Genomic DNA, 24,682 nt, shown 5'->3' on the forward strand with positions numbered 1-24,682 from the left:
TCATTAAGCTTATTTCTGTAAAAGATAAAATTGAAAAACTTCTGTATAGAGAGTAGGATACATAGCAGGTACATAACAGACTCTATACATTTTTGTAGTTATTGTTCTGTTTCCATAGTTCGAAAGAGAAGGATTTACTTCAGGAAAATATGAACTATTGGTTAATTGATTATTATTGTTAATTGAAGCCACCTGTCATAGTTCTTTTCAGTATGTCTGAAATGGAATCCTTTGCTTATTTCAGTGTAACTTTTTTTTAACCATAATTAAATATTTTTAAAAAATTGCCCATTGCCTGGGCAAAAATTGGAAGCGTTCCCTTTGAAAACCGGCACAAGACAAGGAAGCCCTCTCTCACCACTGCTATTCAACTTAGTGTTGGAAGTTCCGGCCAAGGCAATCAGGCAAGAGAAAGAAATAAAGGGTATTCATTTAGGAAAAGAGGAAGTCAGATTGTCTCTGTTTGTAGGTGACATGATTGTTTATTTAGAAAACCCCATCGCCTCAACCCAAAATCTCCTTAAACAGATAAGCAACTTCAGCAAAATCTCAGGATACAAAATCAATGTGCAGAAATCACAAGCATTCCTGTATACCAATAACGGACAGAGAACCAAATCATGAGTGAACTCTCATTCATAATTGCTACACAGAGAATAAAATACCTAGGAATAAAACTTAAAAGGGCCTCTTCAAGGAGAACTACAAACCACTGCTCAACAAAATAAAAGAGGACACAAACAAATGGAAGAACATTCCATGCCCATGGATGGGAAGAATCAATATTGTGAAAATGGCCATACTGCCCAAGGTAATTTATAGATTCAGTGCCGTTGCCATCAAGCTACCAATGGCTTTCTTCACAGAATTGGAAAAAACTACGTTAAAGTTCATGTGGAACCAAAAAAGAGCCTGCATTGCCAAGACAATCCTAAGCAAAAAGAACAAAGCTGGAGGCATCATGCTACCTGACTTCAAACTATACTACAAGGCTACAATAACCAAAATAACATGGTACTGGCAGCAAAACAGAGATATAGACCAATGGAACAGAACAGAGGCCTCAGAAATAACACTACACATCTACAACCATCTGATCTTTGACAAACCTGAGAAAAACAAGAAACAGGGAAAGGATTCCCTATTTAATAAATGGTGCTGGGAAAACTGGCTAGCCATATGTAGAAAGCTGAAACTGGATCCCCCCTTCCTTACACCTTATGCAAAAATTAATTCAAGATGGATTAAAGATTTAAATGTTAGACCTAAAACCATAAAAACCCTAGAAGAAAACCTAAGCAGTACCATTCAGGACATTGGCATGGGCAAGAACTTCATGTCTAAAACACCGAAAGCAATGGCAACAAAAGCCAAAATAGACAAATGGGATCTAATTAAACTAAAGCCTTCTGCATGGCAAAGAAACTACCATCAGGGTGAACGGGCAACCTACAGAATGGGAGAAAATTTTTGCCATCTACCCATCTGACAAAGGGCTGATATCCAGAATCTACAAAGAACTTAAACAAATGCACAAGAAAAAATCCCGTCAAAAAGTGGGCAAAGGATATGAACAGACACTTCTCAAAAGAAGACATTTATGCAGCCAGCAGACACATGAGAAAATGCTCATCACTGGTCATCAGAGAAATGCAAATCAAAACTTCAATGAGATACCATTTCACACCAGTTAGAATGGCGATCATTAAAAAGTCAGGAAACAACAGATGCTGGAGAGGATGTGGAGAAATAGGAACGCTTTTACACTGTTGGTGGGAGTGTAAATTAGTTCAACTTGTGGAAGATAGTATGGCGATTCCTCAAGGATCTAGAACTAGAAATACCGTTTGACCCAGCGATCCCATTACTGGGTATATACCCAAAAGATTATAAATCATGCTACTATAAAGATGTATGTTTATTGTGGCCCTATTCACAATAGCAAAGACTTGGAACCAATCCAAATGTCTATCAGTGATAGACTGGATTAAGAAACTGTGGCACACATACACCATGGAATACTGTGCAGCCATAGAAAAGGATGAGTTCATATTCTTTGCAGAGACATGGACGAAGCTGGAAACCGTCAGTCTTAGCAAACTATCACAAGGACAGAAAACCAAACAGTGCATGTTCTCACTCATAGGTGGGAATTGAACAAAGAGAACACTTGGACACAGGGCGGGGAATGTCATGTACTAGGTCCTTTTGGGGGGTGGGGGGCTGGGGGAGGGATAGCATTAGGAGAAATACCTAATGTAAATGATGAGTTGATGGGTGCAGCAAACCAGCATGGCACATATATACCTATGTAACAAACCTGCACGTTGTGCACATGTGCTGTAGAACTTAAAGTATTAAAAAAAAAATTGCTTATTGCCTAGGGCTCAGATATTGTCTCTGTGTAGAGATTTTTATTGTAAATAGCTTAGTTTTCCATTATTGCAGGCAATCTGATATTATTTTGATCCTTTTACTTGTTTATTCATCATGTAGGTGACTGGTATAGTGGTCCTGCAACTGAACTTGATACTGAACCTGATGAAGAATGGGTGAAAAATAGGAAAGATGAAAGTCGTGCTTTTCATGAGTGGGATGAAGATGCTGACATAGATGAATCTGGTAAGCTTGTTTGAAATTAAAATTATTACATAGTGTTTTAATAATTATATATTAAGTATTTATAGTTAATAAGTACTAATAATTAGGTATTAGATTTATGTATTTTGTGTTTTCTAAAGAAACTGGTGTTTCTACGCCTACTACTTTTTAAAATTTGAAGGAATAATAATAACATTTTAAATTTAATTGTTTGAAGTACTTTAAAGAGTGCATAGGATTATTTCTCTTGTTTTTATATTAAAATAAAAAACCAGAAGATGGTACCTTTTTTTCTTACAGAAATAATGTACATTTATTATAGTGCTTTATAGTTTACAATGTGATTTTAGCGCCACTTTAAGTGATCAGTTGTGCAGCATTTATTGAGTCATATGTGGCTTGAGGGAAATAGGATGAAACTGTTGAGTTGACTTACTCATTTGTAAATAGTCTTAATATTTGCCTAATAAGGTTATTGTAGAATTAAGAGGTAATATACATAAATATTCTTTGTAAATGGTAAGGGATTACAAAAACTAATGTAGCCGTTCGTTAAACACTGTGGGAGAGTTCAAGGGTGAATAAGACTTAATCGCCACTCCAGAGAATTCACAAAGGAGAGAGGATTTAGAAAACATACAATTTTTAATTTAAGGTACGTGATAGAAAAATGCTGTCATACTTGTGCAGAGAGATGCTATTTGAAAGTGTGAGGAGGAAGACAAATTCTGTCTTGGATATTCTAGATAATAATTACTAAAAGATGGTAAAATAGTAAAAAATGAACAGATGAGACATTCTTCTAGTTGGTAAAACTGAAACTATAGGAAATTTTATTTATAAAGTTACCTGCTTAAAGTAATTTGGTCTGGCAAAAGAACTAAATGTGGAAAAAAGAAACATGGAAAGTAACAGTGTAAGTATAAAGATTGTTATATCAGTAGCTAAAGTAGTTTATTTTTATGAAAAGCAGATGCGCCACATTTTGATATAAAGATTCAGAATGTCCTATATAAGGAAAAGGTCTATTCTAGTTATGATAGATTTGTCGATGTGCTTACCTGTGGCAGGCATTGTTTTAGGTATGAAGGATCTAATGGTGAACAAAATGGAAAAAAAAGAAAAAACTGGCCCTTGTTGAGCTTAAAATTTAGAGACAGGAGGCAGACAATAAATACAGGTAAAATATATTCTGTATTAGATGGTGACAAGTGTTGTGGAGAAAAATAAAACAAGGAAAACATGCCAAGAAGAATTTAAAATTGCAGTTTTACATTGAGTGATTAGTTAAGGTCCTTTGGGAAATTTGAGTAAAGACCTGAAGGAGATGAGATATTTGCTTAGATGTCAACTTAAGGAAGTCTCAGTTTATTCATTCTAGAAAATTAATTCATAATACCTGTGGTAAGAATTTTGAAGGTTCTAACAAATTCAGTATATTTGTCTCAATACTTGAAGACAGAGCAAAGACTGTCGATTTCCTTGATATCAAAAAGGAAAAGTTAAGGGTATAAAGATTGAGCCTTTTTAGATAATATATCTGTTGATTATTAAAGACTAAACTGCTATTTACTTCAGTGCTTTTTTCAGTTTAGCTGCCTTGTCTTTATTTATCCTAAGAAGTTACTGTTTTTCAATGAATGTTTTAACTTTCCTAAAAAAGATTTCACAGTTCCAATTACCTTGATTTGATCATCACACATTGTATACAGGTACCAGAGTATCACATGTACCCCCAAAATATGTATAATTATTGTATATCAATAAAAAATTAAAAATTTAAAAATTTCATAGTAAATAGTGTACATTTAGATAGTGAGGGCCGAAGTAATTTTTATCTCCTTATATTTTATCTTCCTGTGTGTGTGTTTGTGTGTGTCTGTGTCTGGCTAATGGACGAATTTAGGATAATATCTAAACAAGGAACCATGAGTAACAAATTCTTTTAGTTTATATCCTTTTGTCTGCTATACTTAGTTTTGTTTTAAATGAGACTTCCTTAACTTATTCTGTTAAATCATTTTATGTTTAAAGACATTCAAATTGGTCTTTAGGTAAGAATAATAACAATAGGATCCTGAGAAAGGCAATACAATACAGTTATTCATTATTTTTAGTGTAGTGTGTTTTTTCCTTTTTTCGAATTGGAGTTTATAGTGTTTTCATGGTGGATGTTATAGTAGTACATTCTGTTGTAAACATCCAAGCTTTACAGAAGTTAAGTAAAACCAAAAGCCATGTCATTTTTAACTTCTTAGAAATTCTAAACTACCTTCTTTTGCTTGATTCATTATGATCAGGCTAATTGAGTTGAGTTTCAAATCTTTTCTAGCTTTGTGTCCTTTTTAGTTATGTGGAATCAATGATAGTACGTTTTACTATGGATCATTTTTCTTTTGATATCATATTTTCTTTTCTTTTGAAAACTTTTACTGTTCGTTTTGGTTTTCACATTTTTTTCCGAAACTTTCTCATTGCCTAAAAATGGGATTATTTACATAAGAAAGTATAAGGATAGCACAAAGTATTTCATATTTAACAATTTGGTGAGTCCTTGAGTAGCTTAATTATTATCAGTTTATCAAGTTCTTAGACTTTTTAATTCATGTTACAGAAGAGTCTCCGGAGGAATCGATTGCTATCAGCATTGCACAAATGGAAAAACGTTTACTCCATGGCTTAATTCATAACGTTCTACCATATGTTGGTACTTCTGTAAAAACCTTAGTATTAGCATACAGCTCTGCAGTTTCCAGCAAAATGGTATGTTTAAATTAACACTAGTTTGGGTATTAAGAAAAATTGCATGATAAGACTTTGGTTTGCTCATTCCTGAGTTTAATTAAGGACAAACAAACCCCAAAAATGATTATCGAGTGCCTTCCTATGGGTAGGCATACACTGCTAGGTTACTTATTATTTCATTGCGGTTCTCACAACAATCTTTGTAGCATAATTATCATTACCTATATGTTATAGATGAGGAAACCGACCAGAAGAGGTTAAACATTTTATTCAGTTTCACAGATGTTAAGTGATAAAGCCGTTTTATGTGATTTTTTTAAATAATATGTAAAACATGGTAAGATGGGCAAATGAGATGAAATCACTGTTTTATAAAAGTAGATCTTATGACTTCCTACATCAGAATCTTGAGTGTTACTTAAAAATGTAAATTTCTTGGTTTAGTCTCATAACTGCTAAAACAGATTCTTGGGCGGTTGCGGTGGCTCATGCCTGTAATCCTAGCACTTTGGAAGGCTGAGGTGGGCGGATCAAAAGGTCAGGAGTTCAAGACCAGCCTGGCCAATATGGTGAAACCCCATCCCTACTAGAAATACAAAAATTAGCCGGGTGCAGTGGCGCACACCTGTAGTCTCAGCTACTCAGGAGGCTGAGGCAGAAGAATTGCTTGAACCTGGAAGGCAGAGGTTGCAGTGAGCCGAGATCCTGCCGCTGCCCTCTAGCCTGGGCGACAGAGTGAGACTCTGTCTCAAAAAAACAAACAAACAAACAAAAACCAAAAAGATTGTCAGGGATTTGAGCCCAGAATTTTTTTTTGTACTCTTATTCAAGTTTTTTTTTTTTTTTTTTTTTTATATTCACGAAAGTATGTGAACTAGATTATGTTTACTAATAGTCATCTGTTACTTAGCTAATTGAAGTTCTGCAGGTCTTCACGGTGACAATTTTTTCCCTCTTAGGTTAGGCAGATTTTAGAGCTTTGTCCGAACCTGGAGCATCTGGATCTTACCCAGACTGACATTTCAGATTCTGCATTTGACAGGTTAGTTATTTTAAACAATTTAAGTATAATGAAAAACTATTTTATAAAGTTTCATTTATGTAATTGCAGTTTAATCATACTATTATTTTTTACTATCAAATATCAGTCATGTCTGACTATAATTTGATAGCACCCTCCAGTTCTTTACCTCTTGTTCATAGGTCCCAGCTGATCCAAAAATTCCATCTGTATCATCTTGCAATCTGTATAGTCCTATATTTTGTCTAGGCCCTTGAGCCCTGCTGTGCAACCATGTAGATTGGTATTATATGTTTTTAAGACATTTTAGTTTTAGTTGGGCTCTAAGTGCCATTTGGCAAAGCTCCCTGTTAGATTCTTCACAGTTACTCTGAAATAGTATAACTTTCTTCAAGCCACCTCCTTCCCAGAGTATATCTCTTTGACCACCAATTCTCTGTATTCTTGCTCACTCCTTTCCCACCCAACCATTTATATCAGCACCTTTTTTCCTGCTGCAGAGGAAGAGGTATACTCTTCTCTGGTTAAAGCTAATGCTCCATCTTCCTAGAGCTTGTTTCTTAACGGATCTTCCTCATTAACCATTAGTTATTATTCTCTTTCTTTCGTGTGTTTGCACCCTTACTTCTGCTGATTACTTTTAGGGTAATAAACTTAAGTCTTCCCATCCTTACCCCTCTCACATCCTATCCTTCTGTTAAGTTAGGAATACTCTGACTTCCTAATTACTCTCATTGAGGTTTTGTATCCCTAGCATTAAGAATAGTACGTTAACAATAGATATTCAGTAAATACTTAAGTGATTATATTAGATGTAAAATCTTTCTTCTAGTTTTCATCACATACAGATAGTCAAATGCTTTTGAAAAATTTAATAATAATTCATTAATAGTCTTGTCTTTTAATTATAGTTGGTCTTGGCTTGGTTGCTGCCAGAGTCTTCGGCATCTTGATCTGTCTGGTTGTGAGAAAATCACAGATGTGGCCCTAGAGAAGATTTCCAGAGCTCTTGGAATTCTGACATCTCATCAAAGTGGCTTTTTGAAAACATCTACGAGCAAAATTACTTCAACTACATGGAAAAATAAAGACATTACCATGCAGTCCACCAAGCAGTATGCCTGTTTGCACGATTTAACTAACAAGGGCATTGGAGAAGAAATAGATAATGAACACCCCTGGACTAAGCCTGTTTCTTCTGAGAATTTCACTTCTCCTTATGTGTGGATGTTAGATGCTGAAGATTTGGCTGATATTGAAGATACTGTGGAATGGAAACATAGAAATGTTGAAAGTCTTTGTGTAATGGAAACAGCATCCAACTTTAGTTGTTCCACATCTGGTTGTTATAGTAAGGACATTGTTGGACTAAGGACTAGTGTCTGTTGGCAGCAGCATTGTGCTTCTCCAGCTTTTGCGTATTGTGGTCACTCATTTTGTTGTACAGGAACAGCTTTAAGAACTATGTCAGCACTCCCAGAATCTTCTGCAATGTGTAGAAAAGCATCAAGGACTAGATTGCCTAGGGGAAAAGACTTAATTTACTTTGGGAGTGAAAAATCTGATCAAGAGACTGGACGTGTACTTCTGTTTCTCAGTTTATCTGGATGTTATCAGATCACAGACCATGGTCTCAGGTGAGTTATAAATTCCAGAAAATTAAGAAATAGATGTGTTCTCATTTCCAAATGGAATATAAAAATTTTGATCTAAGTCATTCTTTTCAGTTGATTTACTTAAGCAAAAAGGGTTAACCAAGATCTGCCCTACTTCAGTGTTGGACCAATGTAACCTCTGTTATTAGTATGAAGTTTCATTTCTGTCAGTTCAAATCCATTGTGATATATGGAAGAACATAAATTTGAAAGTTTAATAAATAGTAAATGGCTACATCATATTTTAAGGTACTTTAGTGGATGAATAAGGTACAATTTTTACTCTCAAGAACATGTAACAAGAAAATACGCATGTTCTGTTGCTGTGTATTATTTCTGTATGTTATAGTTTTATATCAAGGGTTTTGGAAAATGTAGGCTGTCTATGGAAGTCATTTGGTCCAACTACATGGCTGTCAATTGTTTACAAAAGCCAAAGCTGAGCTACAGTTTCATATGTAGCTAGAGTTTAGAAATTTTGGTCTTTGATCATGATCAACTTACCTTCTGATGCTTTTTAAGTCATAAGGAGAACATGTGGAAGAAGTTCTGCATTTTCTTTTCTGTTTTTTTTGGTAAGCATAATCTTTAGCAGATTAAACCGACTTTCTTTGTTTGTTTTTTAACCTCCTAGAGGAAAGAAGGGCTGGAGGTGACACATATATCAGCCTAGACAGGTAGCTCTTTTCAGCAGCTAGGTTCTATATGTTTTATAGGACCCACTTCAAGATGTGTTAGGTTATGAGTTACTCTTATGCTCTGTTGGAGAAAATACCATGGTGCACTGACTTGGGAGCATGGCAGACTTGATGTAGATTGATCTTGCTTTTTTCTGTATAACTGGCTTTGTGTACAATACTTAACCTTATACTTTGAGACTTATGTAAGAGGAATACATATAAGGCATCTAACAATGATACAGAATAGATTTTCAGTAAGTGGAAGCTGATGTGCAGTAAGCGATTATCTTTGACATGAGCCTTTGGAAATTGGATACATGTTTTTCTTTGATAATGGGATGTCAAATATTTTATAATGAAAAATTCTACCAGCATAAAACTTAATACCCTCTACCATTATAAAATATACTTAATATGAAATTATTATAAAAGTTTTTCATAAGTCATATACAGTAACCAAAAGTGTTTTCCCTGAGGTAACTGGTATAACTGTGCTTTGACTGCTGTGAATCATTTCATTAATTTTCAGTTTTCTCAAATCCAAGTGCATATGTTGTAGTTTTTAAAAAATAAAGATAACTTTATTCTGAGTTTTATTCTTTAAAATAATTTTATTACAAGTATGTATGTATTCCTAACTGTAATATGATTTTGTTTTTGAATGCAACTTGATTTTAGGAAGTAAAAGCAATTTTTAGTTCAATTTAGAACCTAGTAATTCATTTTTCATCGTCATTTTTTCACTACCATCATACCTTGTTAAAATTTATTTATAACTCTGTTCAGTTTGCATTTTCAATATGACCAGTTTTTGTTTTTTTTTTTTTTCAAAGAATGCAGTAATACATGTGACCTCTCAGAGCCGCAATGACTTCTGACCATGTGGCAGTTTTCTTATCTTTTAGTTTTTTAGGATGTTTTAAAAAATAACGCAGAACTTATTAAAATTTTATATAATTAATTGATTTCAAGGTTTTTTTTTTTTGCTTTCAAAGTATTTAGAAACTCTTCTAGTATAAGGTTTTGGAAAACACTAGAAGGGAGCACACTTTTTAAAAGCAGGTGACCCCAGGGCAAACTTGTACCCTCCCTGAAGTACTGCAGCTGATGCTTTCTTGAAAGCAGCACCTCCTGGCTGGAGGCCAACCAACACACTAAACAAAACTACACACAAGGACCTTCACAGAGTCCACTTCACTCCTGTCCTATCTCCACTGGAGCAAGTGCTGGTACTCATGGCTGAGAGACCTGAAGACAGATCACATCACAGGACTTACCACAGACACTCCCCAGTACCAGCCTGGAGTCTAGCAGCTCTGCTGGGTGGCTAGACCCAGAAAAGAAATAACAATTACGGCAGTTTGGCTCTCAGGAAGCCCCATCCCTAGGGGAAGTGGGAAGAGCACCACATCAAGGGAGCACCCTTGTGGGACAAAAGAATCTGAGTAATAGCCCTTGAGCTAGATCTTCCCTCTGACATAGTCTACCCCAATGAGAAGGAACCAGAATAACAATTCTGGTAATATGACAAAACAAGGTTATTTAACACCCTCAAAGGAACACACTAGCTCACCAGCAGTGGATCCAAATGAAGAAGAAATCTCTGAATTGCCACAAAGAGGAAATCAGAAGGTCAATTACTAAGCTACTCAAAGAGGCACCAGAGAAAGGTGAATACAAACTTAAAGAAATAAAAAAAAAAAAAAACAAAAGTTATAGGATATGAATGGAAAAATCTCCAGAGAAATTTATAGCATAAATAAAAAACAATCTCAACATCTGGAAATGAAGGACACACTTAGAGAAATGCAAAATGCACTGGAAAGTCTCAACAATAGAATTGAACAAATGAAAGAACTTCAGAAGTTGAAGAGAAGGTTTTCAAATTAACCCAACCCGACAAAGAAAAAAGAATTAAAAAAAAAAATGAGCGAAGCCTCCAAGAAGTTTGGGATTATGTTAAATGACCAAACCTAAGAATAATTGGTGCTCCCAAGGAAGAAGAGAATTCTGAAAGTTGGGAAACCATATTTGAGGGAATAATCAAGGAAAACTTCTCTGGCCTTCGTAGAGATCTGAACATCCAAATACAAGAAGCCACCTTTTAATTTTATCCTGTTTATGTAAATACTGCTTTTATTCTTTTAGGTGTGCCATTAGGTTTTATTTTTTATTGAAATGTAATTAACATACCATAACATTTACTGCTTTTTAAAAGTATACAATTAATTCAGTGATTTTTTAGTATATTTACAGGGTTGTTCAACCATCCACCACAGACTAATTCAAAACGTTTTCATCATCCCAAAAAGAACCCCATACTTAGTAGTCACTTCTCACTCCCCCTTTCTCCAGCCTCTGATAACCATGAATCGACTTTGTGTCTATGTGGATTTACCTATTCTAGAATGATAATATTAATGGAATCATTCAATATATGGCCTTTAGTATCTGGCTTTTTAAAATTAGGTTTATGTGTTCAAGGTTTAAGCTTGTTATACTATGTGTCAGTACTTTGTGGCTGCAGATTATTTAATTGTATGGATATATCACATTTTATTTATCCATTTATTAATTAATGGACATTTGAGTTGTTTCCACTTTCTAAGTGTTATGAATAATGCTGCTATGAACATTCATGTGCAAGTTTTTGTGTAAACGTATGGTTTTAATTCTCTTGGGTATATACCTAGGACAGGAATTGCTGGGTCATATGCTAGGTGTATCTATACTTTTTTTTTTTTAGAAACTGCCCAACTGCTCATTAGGTTTTAAGCTTCAGTAATTTTCTTGATAATTTTTATTTACTGATACAGTTGGGTAGGAGAATGAACATTACAACTCCAGGGTTCAGTACTTCCTCTAAGAATTAAGTTACCATGATGTTCTTATAAAGAACAGTTTTATAGATTTCTTTATTGAATGTCATTAGAAAAATGTTGAACATTTTCTTAATTAAATGTATTTCTGCTTAAGGATGAGATTAGTTATCAGTGTTTTGCAGGAATTCTTACATTTTCTCATTACCATATTGAAAAGTATGTATAATAGTGGTTCAGTGGACCATAGGAATACAAACGTTTTTTTAGATAAATATCTTTTAACTGTCAAATTATTTTTCTTACAGGGTTTTGACTCTGGGAGGAGGGCTGCCTTATTTGGAGCACCTTAATCTCTCTGGTTGTCTTACTATAACTGGTGCAGGCCTGCAGGATTTGGTTTCAGCATGTCCTTCTCTGAATGATGAATACTTTTACTACTGTGACAACATTAACGGTAATGCCTTTTAACAATGCAATAATTTTGAAGGAATTAATTTAAAATTTTTTAGCAGTTCTAATAATTTTTCCATTTAGTTTTCTAGATTTCTAATTACCAGACTGTCTTACTTTCAGATTTAGTTAAATTTTATAAAATTTCAAAATTACATTTTCATTAATTAATATCTTGAAAGGTAAGTTTTTCTTGCAGATGTATATTCAAAATATCCATTGTGTCAGACTTTTGAGGAGTGTAATAGTGTAATCAAAAATGGTAACTTAATAGAAGTACTAAAATTCTTGTTTAAAAGTTTTGGATATTCCTCTAGAGTTTTGTAGTGCTCACTTAGAATTTAGAACTATTTATGTTCTAGATATACTGCTTTCTTAGGGCTAATAGACTCATTTTTCTTGTAAGACGGCTTTATCAAATGTAGAAAAATGAGGGCTTTAGTAATGTGGACTTCCAGAGTTTCTGGATCTGATGTCAACTCTTACTGAAGATTGAGGGGAGTTGTAGTATTGAGAAGAGGCTGAGATGCTTTAGAATGATTAGAATTCCTATAGTGTTTTGGAAATTGATTCCTGAACCTACTTTCAAAAATCACGAGAACTATTTCTTGATTTTGTTCTTTTAAACATATTCTACCCTACAGTGGGCTTATTGAACATGCTTTTTCAAAGTATGTTCAGTGCCTTTTTGCACATTTGATAGTCACTGATAGAGATTGAATTTCCCAGAAGTATAAAAAGCTGCTCTTCTGTTATTAATAAGCAAATCAACCTCCTGTATTTATAACTGGAGAACATTTTAAGTGGCTCAGACTACTGTGTACCCGTCTTTTTATACTACGCCCTATTGTCTTTGAGTGCCCAATTCACCTTAAGATGACAGGAAAATCAACAAAATTTTTCTCAGGCGGAACAATTGACAGGAGTCAGGAAGACCAGTGGGAGTAATGACATACCAGAAAGTGGAGAAATGAACAAATCTGCTATTTCTCGAGATTAGATTTTCCTTAAAATATATAAGAGGAAACTGAAGATTGCAGCTCTCTTACTTCTGGAATCACATTGTTATACAGGAGATGACCTCCCATGTTCTTGATATATCAACACTAAGTTGGACATTTCTTCTTTTCTGTTGCCTTCTGTGTCTAATCAAGGAATGGCCAAGGGGAATGTTATCGTAGTTGGTTAAAGTGAATGTCACCGTAGTTGCAACATGCTAAGCCTATGAAAACAAAGTGTGATTGATGCAGTGAAGCTGTTACTTTTGGGGATGCTGTGGATTTGAGATGGGAGTTTTGTTAACATAAAGTTATTTCATTGTAGGTTTAGTGCTATACTTTCTGAGACTTACAGGACGTATTATCAAGAGTAATTAATAAGCAATTTTTTTATCAGAAAAAATTTTATTTGTATGTTGCACTTGAATTTTTCATACTGATTTCAGCATAGGTTATGCTTCGGAATAAATCTCAGTATCAAATTCATCATTTATTTTTGGGTACATAGATGTTATTGGGTAGAGGGAGAGGACTGGGTTTCAGTTTGTTTTTATGCTTACTTGTTTTATGTTTGTATGTTTTTAAACTTTGAAATAATTTAGATGATGGGATAAAATGAAATACTTAAAGTCTTCTGCACTTTGTCCTTATGCATTTCCTCTAAACTCGTTTTGAATATGTAGTTTCAGAGGAGCTACTATATTCCTTTTGTTGAATGTAAAAGTTTTTTTGGATAAATGATTGATTTTTTAAAATAAATGAATTGTAATGAAGATATCTGACTTTGAAAGATTTGAAAGGAAATTGCAGTGCTTGTATAATCCAATATTAACTCTCCTTTTATAGCTTATTGAAGCATGATTTGGGGGAATGGAAAGCCTTTAAAATTTACAGGGTGACTTGTTATATAACTTGTGTCTGAGTTCCACATAGGTTGTTCTTAAAGCAATGCTCTCCTATAGTCTTTTCCTTAAAAGGATATGTGGACAGCCTAGAAAGTGTTAGAATGAAGTTGTGTTGTATCCAGTTTTGCAAGATGACACTTGTTCCAGTATCTTTCAAAACAGCTCAGCATGTATAGTAGATATCTAGTGAATGCTCAGGGTCCTCCTTGTTACTATTTTTATTATTTCTGAAAGTAGTCAGTGTGTTTTAATACGTGGTATTAGAGCAATGGAGAAATGTATTTAGGTGACAAATTATATTTCCAATATTTGAAAGTAACATTTAACTAAAAATACATTTTTTAAAAGAAAATGTATATAGTTAACTATCAGATTACTAAATATAAAAGAAGTAAATACTGATAAACATTAGTCATTAAGTAATACATGATAAGTAAAGCAGAATGCACTAGCAGAGATTTTGGAGATGATAAGTTAGTTATCATATATTCAAGCAGTAACTACCTTGAGCAAGACACTGTACATAAAGTGTCTTGATATAAAATGCAAATCTAGATTCTTCTGAATGATTCTTTATGACTTTTAAATTTATTTGATAAGATTTGAATATAAAAGTCTTCTTAGCCATAACATTAAAATTTTTTTTTAACATTTAAGAAGTGTTAAATGGAATAGCATAGTTGTAGAGCTGTGAAGAACATATGAACAATGACACAAACTTTTTTACTGATTTGCATTTCAATGTGTGTATAATTTATAAATTAAGATAGATTAGCTCATAGTTTTGGAGGTGACACAGTTTCAGATGATGTGCTCTTTTATGTTTCTAATTTAAGTTAAAGAGGAATTAAAGGTAAGTGAAGGTAAGTGCAGATATACAGCATAAGTAATATACTTAGAACCCAGTGAAAACAAGTTATTCAGTAATAAAAATCTGGAGAAATAATAGCTAACCTTATACTTCCTATCATCTGATACTTAAAAATGCTTTCTTATAAGATTATTCCTTACCATGCATTTAAATATTTTAATGATTATTCAATTATATTTTTCTATTTTCTTTATTATTCTTTAATGTAATTTAGGCTTTATATATCTTAACCATTTGGGTTCTCTATCCTACAGTGAGATGGAAGTTTGCTGGTGATAAGTCAAATATTTAAAGGGAACTACCTTGTGAATTGTCTTTGTCTATTAAAGCATAGTTGTCTACCTGGCAATCCATCATATCTTAGTCATATTTCTTTCTAATGCTCCCTCACCTTTTCTGTTGTCCATTTATTCTGTTGTCCATTTATTCACTTTTCTGAACAGTCCTGTGTTACTTTAAGGATTTTATTGTTGATGTTGCTTGTACTTCCCATGCTTTGGAAGGTGCTAGTCTCCTGTTTCTACAATGTGATACTGAATTTAAAACAGTACTTGTCTTCATTTTTGTTTTGACTCAGGCCTTCAGCAAATCCTTTAATGGATACAGTCACTTTTACGATTATTGGAATCAAATACCAGTAACTACTCTGTTATTAACCTTATCAAAGGATTGTAGTTTTGAGTCATTTAATATTACAGTTACTGATTAAGTTCCTATAGGCTTCTTTAAACAGATTCCGCTTTCAAATTTGAAAACAATATATTAATTCTCTCTCTTTACTCTGTACACTTAGAATCTCACTGAAACTCAATTCTAGTGAACTTAGAATGTATTCAGAGTTCTTGCTTATATTCATGTAAAATGTGCCTACTCAGTGAGTGGGCACATTTTACATGAATATAAGCAAGAGCTTTGTTTTGTGATAAATAAGGAGATACTGACAGTAGGTTTGTGCTTTTTACCTAATACAGGGTAAGAACTTTTATTCCTACATTTTTCTTCACCCATTATCTCTGCAATCATCCCTTAGACTTCAAGAGCAAAATGACCCAGGTAGCTAGGGTGGAAACTGAGCATGTGGACCCTACATCTTTTGGGGAGGATGGGGAAAAACTGTGTCGTGTCAGGTTAGATCTGAATCTCTAGGAGAATAGCTTTTTTGATCTGTTTGCTCCTTTCAGTCTCCCTTTTACTTTATCCTTTGAAAACCAGTTGCATACTTCACTTCTATTGCTTGCAGGCATGGCGTATGATTTTTCTCAGGCTAGTGTTGAAATTTAGCATAATATTTCTCCTTTACCTTTCTGTCCTTTTTAAAAAAAAATAGGACTATAGTAAGTCCTCAGTGTCGGTGATACGTTTTTGGAAACTGACTTTAAAGAAAACAACATACAGGAAGTCCTCAAATAGTGTCATTTCATTATAATGATGCAAACAAAACAACTAACTTTGTTGTACGTTATTTTGCTTAGTCGCAGTTTCTAAGAATCTATCGATGTTAAGTGAGAACTTAACGTTATAGACATTTTGAAATATTTGAGGGAGTTGCAGTTTGGAAAAATTGTATGAGAGTCTTCATGTCTCTTCTTTAAAAAAATTTAGAATGGAATTTTAATCTGATAAAATGATAATCAGATCCATTTTGGCAAAACCCAGTGAATCTGGCATTTCATGATGGACTATGGGTCAGAGCAGGGGAATGGCAGTGAGGCAGGGCTTGTGTCTTGAGGAGAGGCACTAGGTGATTGGTGGACAAAACAGCAGTATAAGGGTGAGGAAAGACAAGCGAAGAAGGGGAAAGATGGGGATTGGGTGGTGCACAGTAGGTAAAGCTGGCATTATATTCAAAGGAAAAACTTGGTTAAAGATTGGCAGTGGGAGAAGAATTTCAGATCATAGGGTTCCTTCTCAGGGCATTTTAAATAAGTATTCAATATATACTAAAACATTTTATCTTGAGTTTGTGATTAAGATGATTAACATTGTATCTTATTTTAAGGGAAAATAATTTTAACACAGTGCCGCTTTTTGAATTTTAAATATTTGACATATTTCACTTTTCATTTAAAGACTAGAACAGACTGTTATTTTGATTAAATAAAAATTGGCTTTAGTAATTCAACTTTATATTTAAAATAATTTTAAACTTCCTGTTACAGAAAAATTTAACATCGAATAATATAATGAACCCTCATGTACCATCAACTTCAGCAGTTATAAATCTGTGGCCAGTCTCTTTTCATCTATACCATTGTTCATTCCCATATCTGCTCCCTCATTAAGCTAATCACAGGTGTCACATCAACTTAAAAATTTAATATGACCAAAAGCATAAGCTGTGGTAGTTCCACATATGTGTGTAATGTTTATTAGTTTCTTTCCTAAGACTGTATGTCTTAAGAAATTTGCCCTTTGTATTTTGTATGTGCCATTTGGGGAATATAAGGAAAAGTTAAATTTCTGGAAATTAATGTGTTCTGTGTGTTTAGTTGGAAGTAATTATTATGGTGGTATTAGCCTAGTTGCTTTTTTTTTTTTTTTCAATTGAGTGCTGTTTTAGAAAACAAAAAGTAAATTTAAAATGCGTTTTTGAGTTAAACCTAGATATCATCCCAGAGTACTGTGATTTTTCAGTTACAATCCATTTGATATATTCTGTAGTAAAATTATATTTCATGTACAGTTTTCATTTTGTATTGTTCCTTATATCACAATTGCAAGTATTTTGGGTGTTCTTGTTGATATGTAAAGAACTAATTAACTATTCCTTATTTGTTCATGGTGCAGACATACTGAAAGACTTCAATATAGTTGAAAGAATCTTTCCCACATGTGCCTGCTTTTATAAAAATATTCATTCAGAGTACTTGACATTTGAATATGTGCTATGAAACTTCTTCTTTGATACTTTCTAATTCTCAGCTATGTTTCCTAATGGATCTTGTATCTAGTGCCTGGGTAGCATAGTGTGACTGGGATAAAATGTCAGTTATTCCACAAATGTTTTCTTATTCTTTGTAAGTGAATGATAATTTTTACTATGTCTTAGATAAAGTTTAATTGATCACTCATTATATATTTAACTTTGGAAAATAATTTCATTTAACCCTGCCATATATAGATATTTTTGGCTACAAATACTAAATAAAAATATGGCAAATATATTAAGCCTTTGTCCATATAGTTTATTTTGCTTTAAAATTTGAATGTACTATTTATTGTAATTGCTCAATACTGAATTCTTTAGCTGATCAATTAGTTAGGGCTGTTTTTTTGCCTTTATTACATTTCTAGGGAGGATGTTCAGATTATAAGAATCTTTTTATAAGTTAGCTTTGCAATCTTCTGTGGATTGTCTCCTTTCCATTTTGGATTTTTATATTGTAAAGTTGTTGCTAAAAATTATTTTTTTCCCTTCCACTTACCTTTTGGACCGTGAAGGATATATTAATTAAAGTCAAGCTGCTATTGGTTTTTGTGTCTGAATAATTTCTTATACACTCATCATGAGATTTACTTCTGTGATATAAGTACTGCTAGTAAAACCAATGAATATTTTGGCTCCTTCATAAGCAAAATTTTTTTTATGTGATCTCTTAAGAAATTCCTCCTTTCACATTTTTCTGTTTTCATACAGGTCCTCATGCTGATACCGCCAGTGGATGCCAGAATTTGCAGTGTGGTTTTCGAGCCTGCTGCCGCTCTGGCGAATGACCCTTGACTTCTGACCTTTGTCTACTTCATTTAGCTGAGCAGGCTTTCTTTCATGCACTTTACTCATAGCACATTTCTTGTGTTAACCATCCCTTTTTGAGCGTGACTTCTTTTGGCCCCATTTCTTACAACCTCAGAAATCTTAATTTACCAGTGAATTGTAATGTTGTTTCTCTTGCAAATTATACTTTTGTTTTAGAAACGGATTAGGTCTTTTCAAAAGGGTGAGAACAGCCTTACCAGTTTTCTTTTATATGAAATGCTTTAAAGAATGTTGGTAATGCCATGTCATTTAAAGTATTTCATAGATTATTTTGAGTTTTAAAGTCCATGGAGGTGATTGGTTCTCTTTATACATTAACACTGTACCAAGCTTTGCAGATCTTTTCCGACATACATGTCTGAAGAGTTATTTTCAAAGACAGCACATTTTTGGAAACTAATCTGTTTTCTGTAATATTTCCTTTATTTCAGCAATTCTCGGAAGGCCAATTCAAACAAACCCACATTTAAGATTCTTTAGGATTATAGAAAAAATTGGCTTCTGGGTGTTAGCTCAGTGAGCTAGGAAAGCACCAATCCATATTTGTTTCCGTTAAGGATACCTTGTTCTCACCACTGTCCCTATATCATCAAATTTGGGAGAGATTTTTTAAACTACCACAATCATTTGAAGAAATGTATAAATAAAATCTACTTTGAGGACTTTACCAAGTAATACTGTTGTGTTGTGATTTTTATTATAAATCTCAATCCAGGTTTACTTTAGTATAGAATAGGACTAAATACTTTGTCTTTGGAGCTCGCATGAACTCATTACCCTGACAAATAGTTTTAGACAGATACTGAATTTTGTTGAGCTGAATTTTCTTTTTGAAATTAGTCAGTAGTCAAAATTTGAATCTGTAAGTTTATCTACTTTGCTTTGTTAAAACATCATGAGAGTGGAGGCCTGCCACCCAGAAAGGCACATACTAGTGCCTTTTAGTACAATTTTATGTCATGCAGAAGAAAATGGCTATGTTCCTCCTATTGATATAGATGTAGGCATATGTCATTTTATTGCGCTTTGCTTTATTGCACTTGGCAGATAATGCATTTTTTACAAATGGAAGGTTTATGGCAACTCTGTGTTGAGCCTGTCTATTGGTGCCATGTTTCTGATAAAACTTGTCCCTTCACGTCTCGTATATTTTGATAATTCTTGGAGTATTTCATAGTTTTTCACTGTTATTAAATCTGTTATGGTAATCTTTGGCCAGTGATTGTTGTTACTATTGTAATTGCTTTGGAATGCCATGAACTGCGCCCTAATAAGACAGATAACTTAACTGATAAATATTATATATGTTCTGATTGCTCCACCGACCAGCGGTTCCTGTCTCTCTCCTCCTCAGACCTCCCTCTTCCTAGAGACACAACAATATTGAAATTAGGCCCCAGCTAATAACCTTGCAGTGGCCTTAAAGTATTGAAGTGAAAGGAAGAGTCATGTCTCTCACTTTAAATCAAAAGCTAGAATTGATTAGACTTAGTGAGCAAGGCATGTTGAAAACTTAGGCCCAGATCTACACTTCTTGTGCCATACAGCGAAGTTGTGAATGCAACAGGAAAGTTCGTGAAGGAAATTAAAAGTGCTACTCCAGTGAACACCCAATGATAAGAAAGTGAAACAGCTTTATTACTGATATGGAGAAAGTTTTAGTGGTTTGGATAGATGAAACTAGCCATAAAATTCCCTTAAGCCAAAGCCTAGTTCAGAGTAAGACCCTAACTCTCTTCAATTCTATGAAGGGTGAGAGATGTGAGGAAGCTTCAGAAAAGGCTGAAACTAGCAGAGGTTGATTCATGAGGTTTAAGGAAAGAAACCTTCTCTATAACATAAAAATACAAGGTGAAGTACCAAGTGCTAATATAGAAGCTGCAACAAGTTATTCAGAAGATCTAGCTAAGGTCATTGATTTGAAAGTGGCTACACTAAATATCAGATTTTTAGTGCATAGACAAAACAACCTTCTATTGGACGAAGATGCCACCTAAATCTTTCATAGAGAGGAGAAATCAGTGCCTGGCTGAAAAGGGCAGGTGGACTCATGTTAAGAGATTGGTGCAGCTAGTGACTTTGTTGAGAATGCTCATTTGCCATTCTGAAAAACCTAAGGCCCTTAAGAATTAATGCTAAATCTACTCTGTGCTCTATAAATGGAACAAAGCAGCCAGTATGACAGTACATCTGTGTACAGCATGGTTTGCTGAATATTGTAGGCCCACTGTTGAGACCTGCTCAGAAAATTTCTTTCAAAACGTTAACTGCTTATTGACAAGGCTCTTGGTCACCCAAGAGCTCTGATGGAGATGTACAAGGAGATTAATGTTTTCATGCCTGTTAACATCTATTCTGCAGCTCCATGCAGAATTACTCCATGGATCAAGGAATAATTTTGATTTTCAAGTCTTATTAAGAAGTACATTTGGTAAGGCTATAGTTGCCATAGATAGTGATTCCTCTGATGGATCAGGGCAAAGTGAATGAAAATATTCTGGAAAGGATTCAGTTAGAAAGATTCACCATTCTAGATGCCATTAAGAATATTCCTGATTCATTGGAGGAGGTCAGAATATCAACATTAACAAGAGTTTGGATGAAGTTGATTCCAACTCAATGGATGTCTTTGTAGGGTTCCAGACTTTAGTGGAGGAAGTCACTGCAGATGTGGTAAAAATAGTAAGAGGACCAAAATTAGAAATAGAACCTGAAGATGTGATTAAATTGCTGCAATCTCATGATAAAACTTGAATGGATATAGAATTGCTTCTTACAGATAAGTAAAGAACATTTGTTTCTTGGTCAGGCGCGGTGGCTCACTCTTGTAATCCCAGCATTTTGGGAGGCTGAGGCAGGAAGATTGCTTGTGTCCAGGAGCTCAAGACCAGCCTAGACAACATAGTGAGACCCTGTCTCTACAAAAAATAAAAAATTAGCTGGGTGTGGTGGCGTGTACCTGTAGTCCCAGCTACTTGAGAGACTGAAGTGGGAGGATTGCTTGAGCCTAGGAGGTTGAGGCTGCAGTGAGCCATAATCACACCACTGTACTCTGCCTGGATGACAGAGCAAGTACCCTGTCTCAAAAAAGGTTTTTGAGATGGCCTCTACTCCTGGTGAAGATGCTGTGAACATTGTTCAACTGACAACAAAGGATTTAGAATATTACATAAACTTAATTGATAAAGCAGTAAGGGAGTTTGAGAAGATTGACTCCAGTTTTGAAAGACATTCTGTGGGTAAGATGCTGTCAGCATTTCATGCTACAGAGAAATCTTTCATGAAAGGAAGAGTCAGTCAGTGCAACAAACTTGATTGTCTTATTTTAAGAAATTCTCACAGCCACCCCAACCATCGGCAACATCGAGGCAAGACCCTCAATCAGCAAAAAATTACAACTTACTGAAGGCTCAGATGGTCATTAGCACTTTTGAATAGTGAAGTATTTTAAAATTAAGGTATGTACATCTTTGAGATAATGCTTTTGCACAGTGAATACACTATAATATAGTGTAAACATAACTTTGCACTGGGAAACCAAAAAAATCGGTGTGACTCATTTTATTGCAATATTCACTTTATTGCAGTGGTCTGGAACCAAGTGCACAGTATCTCCGAGGTATGCCTGTACATGCAAACCTGTGGAAGATGAAGTAATCTTGCAGTCTTGGATATTTATTTGTTTTATTTATTTGGAGAGAGGAGGAGGAGTAGCAATAAAAATGGGTAAACATTCAGTTCAGGCAAAGTGTCTTAGTGTTGTCTAAAGATAAAGGAAGAATCATTTGATGGAATATAAATAACTCATTACTGCTTTTTATTTCTACTAACATTTGAATTAAACACGTCAAAGGAGGAGGAACTCTAAAGGCTCTAATGATGCTTTCTTTAAAGCTTTACCTTGCTCTGAGGTAAAACTCGGTAAGTTTCTCTCACTTTCATTCCATTGCTGTTAATATTTGCCCAAGCAAAAGGTAAGTAAGTACAAAGGAATAGAGGCAGGAAGCTCATAATGTACTCTACTGTGGGTAGTCTCAATTGAATTTCAGGGTCAAGTAGCAGAGACAAGGCAGACTACTAAACAAAACACTTTGCACAGTTTGAAAACAGATGATAATTTTATTATTTGCCAATAATATGTTCTTCTGATGTGATGCATATAATTTTAAATTTTCTCATATCCTGTGTAGTTTTTACATGATACAAAAAGTACAGTGAAAAAAATTACCTGTTGCATGTAAGAGAGGCAACATAGATCCAAACAGACAAAACATTTTTGGGGTATGGGTGTATGTATACAGCTAAAGCAAATTCAACATTAGGAACATCAATATTATGTACTCCAGTACTATACACAGCGTCAATTAAAGGCTTCACTTCAGAATAAGGCATGTGAAGAGGAAATCCAGAGAACTGAAGGGAAAAAACATTTGTAGTCATTAGTGAAGTCTGAAGATCTAATACATTGTTTCCTATGTAAATGTATGAAATTAATTTAATAAGTCTTCTAGATCTCAGTTATTTGCTTGTGTTTTTCTACTCAGCTATTTATTAGCAATACAGAAAATGGAGAGTTGCTTAATACCCATTTTGTTTTCCTTGCTAGCATATAGGTGTCAGTCACCCCATCAGTGTTCCCTTTTTGAAAGTACCTAGTACGCATAGTAACCATTGTAATTCCAGAAACATAGGTTAAACTAACAAATACATTTCTTTTTTCTTTCTTTCTTTTTTTTTTTTTTTTTTGAGACAGGTCTCACTGTCGTCCATGCTAGAGTGCAGTGGCATGATCATGGCTCACTGCAGCCTTGGCATCCTGCTGGGCTCAGATGGTCCCCCCACTTTAGCCTCCTGAGTAGCTGGGACTGCAGGCAAGTGCCGCCACGCCTGGCTACTTTTTGTATTTTTTGTAGAGATGGGGGTTTGCCATGCTGCCAAGGCTGATCTTGAACTCCAGGGCTCAAGCAATCTGCCCACCTCAGCCTCCCAAAGTGCTGGGTTTACAGGTGTGAGCCATGGTGCCCGACAATAATTTTCGTCCCCTTGGCTACAATGATTGATCCATAGGGATGGGCAAGTGATCAAAGGGAGTCTCAGAGGGGATCTCGGGAAACTTGTTAGGAATAATGGCACACGATGTTCTCCTGCTTTGGGTAGTATGTGAGCAGATGTGAATTCTGTAAGTGTTCCAGCATTTGCTAACATGAGGAAACCCAGTCTCAGGATGATGCCATCATAGAGAGGAGGAGGGCAGAATGGGAGGACTTGAAGGAGAGTGGGAAAACCCTGATAGCTACCCTCTAAGCTTTACTTAAGCTGGTGAATTCTCTATTGCTCAAGCCTGTTTGAGTTTTCTGACACTTGAACTGAAAATATCCTGACTGAGAACCTGCCTTATAAGTTAAAGGATAAATTTTACTCTGTGAGTGATCTAATTTGACCTGTTTAGCTAATAAGGCTTACTGTTAAGTCTTAGTTACAAGTCTGCTTTCTAGGTTTTATTATCCAGCTATAGCATGTGAACACAGTACTACAAGCAGGCAGTAGAGAGGGTATATCGTCTGTTAATAACCACCTTTCTTAGCAATGAAAAGCAATCAGTGTAAAACCTTATATCCTTAAAAAAAACTGTTCTAGAGTGTTTTGATTCTTATGCACAGTTGAGTCTAACATGATTTAGCCAGATGTTTTCATTTTATTTGATACGTAAATGTATTTCATAAAAGGTATTTTTCATGGGATACTTACATGAAAAATGGTGGTATTTTGCTATTTAGTGATTATTGAGGTTTAAAACTTATAATCACAGTTTTTAGTTTATGCTGCTTTAAATATGTACTTCTGGGAGCAATGTGGGTCTTTTGATTCCAGAAACCTGTTATTGGCTAATTTCCAATTTGAAACAAGGAAATCCACAGTCAGTTTAGGATCCATTTGTAACTTACCCTGTAGTCTCCCAGCTGCTTTAGCAGTTCTGCTCTGTGGTCATCTTCTACATCTTCTCCTTGACTTTTTTCTAACAGAGGCAAGAAGTGACGCAGAGTAGAGGTACAATATCTATTCCACCGAGTCAGATGGCGTGGCCTCCAGTCCATGATTTTTTCTTTTAGTATTTTTTCAATCCTGGTCACAAAACATAAACTCCATTTTTTGGTGACTCACTTTTCCCTTGTTAAA

General features: G+C 34.6%; 2 protein-coding genes across 3 annotated transcripts in view; one reads left to right on the forward strand and one right to left on the reverse strand.

The window, feature by feature from the left end:
- The window catches only part of FBXL5 (F-box and leucine rich repeat protein 5), a 47,094-nt gene extending 27,445 nt beyond the window's left edge, over nt 1-19,649 (forward strand). For both annotated transcript variants that reach the window (XM_030923360.1, XM_010358119.2), the window contains exons 6-11: nt 2,497-2,622; nt 5,216-5,364; nt 6,306-6,388; nt 7,279-8,004; nt 11,830-11,978; nt 18,386-19,649. In XM_030923360.1, the coding sequence (XP_030779220.1) occupies nt 2,497-2,622; nt 5,216-5,364; nt 6,306-6,388; nt 7,279-8,004; nt 11,830-11,978; nt 18,386-18,462 (1,310 nt within the window). In that variant the 3' untranslated portion in view covers nt 18,463-19,649. The remainder of the gene's footprint in view (nt 1-2,496; nt 2,623-5,215; nt 5,365-6,305; nt 6,389-7,278; nt 8,005-11,829; nt 11,979-18,385) is intronic.
- A 2,893-nt stretch (nt 19,650-22,542) lies between these two features.
- CC2D2A (coiled-coil and C2 domain containing 2A) overlaps nt 22,543-24,682 on the reverse strand; it is a 134,845-nt gene continuing 132,705 nt past the window's right edge. The window contains exons 36-37 of the mRNA XM_010358116.2: nt 24,451-24,628; nt 22,543-22,918 (exon numbers count right to left, since the gene is read on the reverse strand). Of these exons, the coding sequence (XP_010356418.1) occupies nt 22,730-22,918; nt 24,451-24,628 (367 nt within the window). The 3' untranslated portion in view covers nt 22,543-22,729. The remainder of the gene's footprint in view (nt 22,919-24,450; nt 24,629-24,682) is intronic.

Source organism: Rhinopithecus roxellana, chromosome 2, assembly GCF_007565055.1.
Source record: "Rhinopithecus roxellana isolate Shanxi Qingling chromosome 2, ASM756505v1, whole genome shotgun sequence".
In the NCBI taxonomy this organism is placed as follows: domain Eukaryota; kingdom Metazoa; phylum Chordata; class Mammalia; order Primates; family Cercopithecidae; genus Rhinopithecus; species Rhinopithecus roxellana.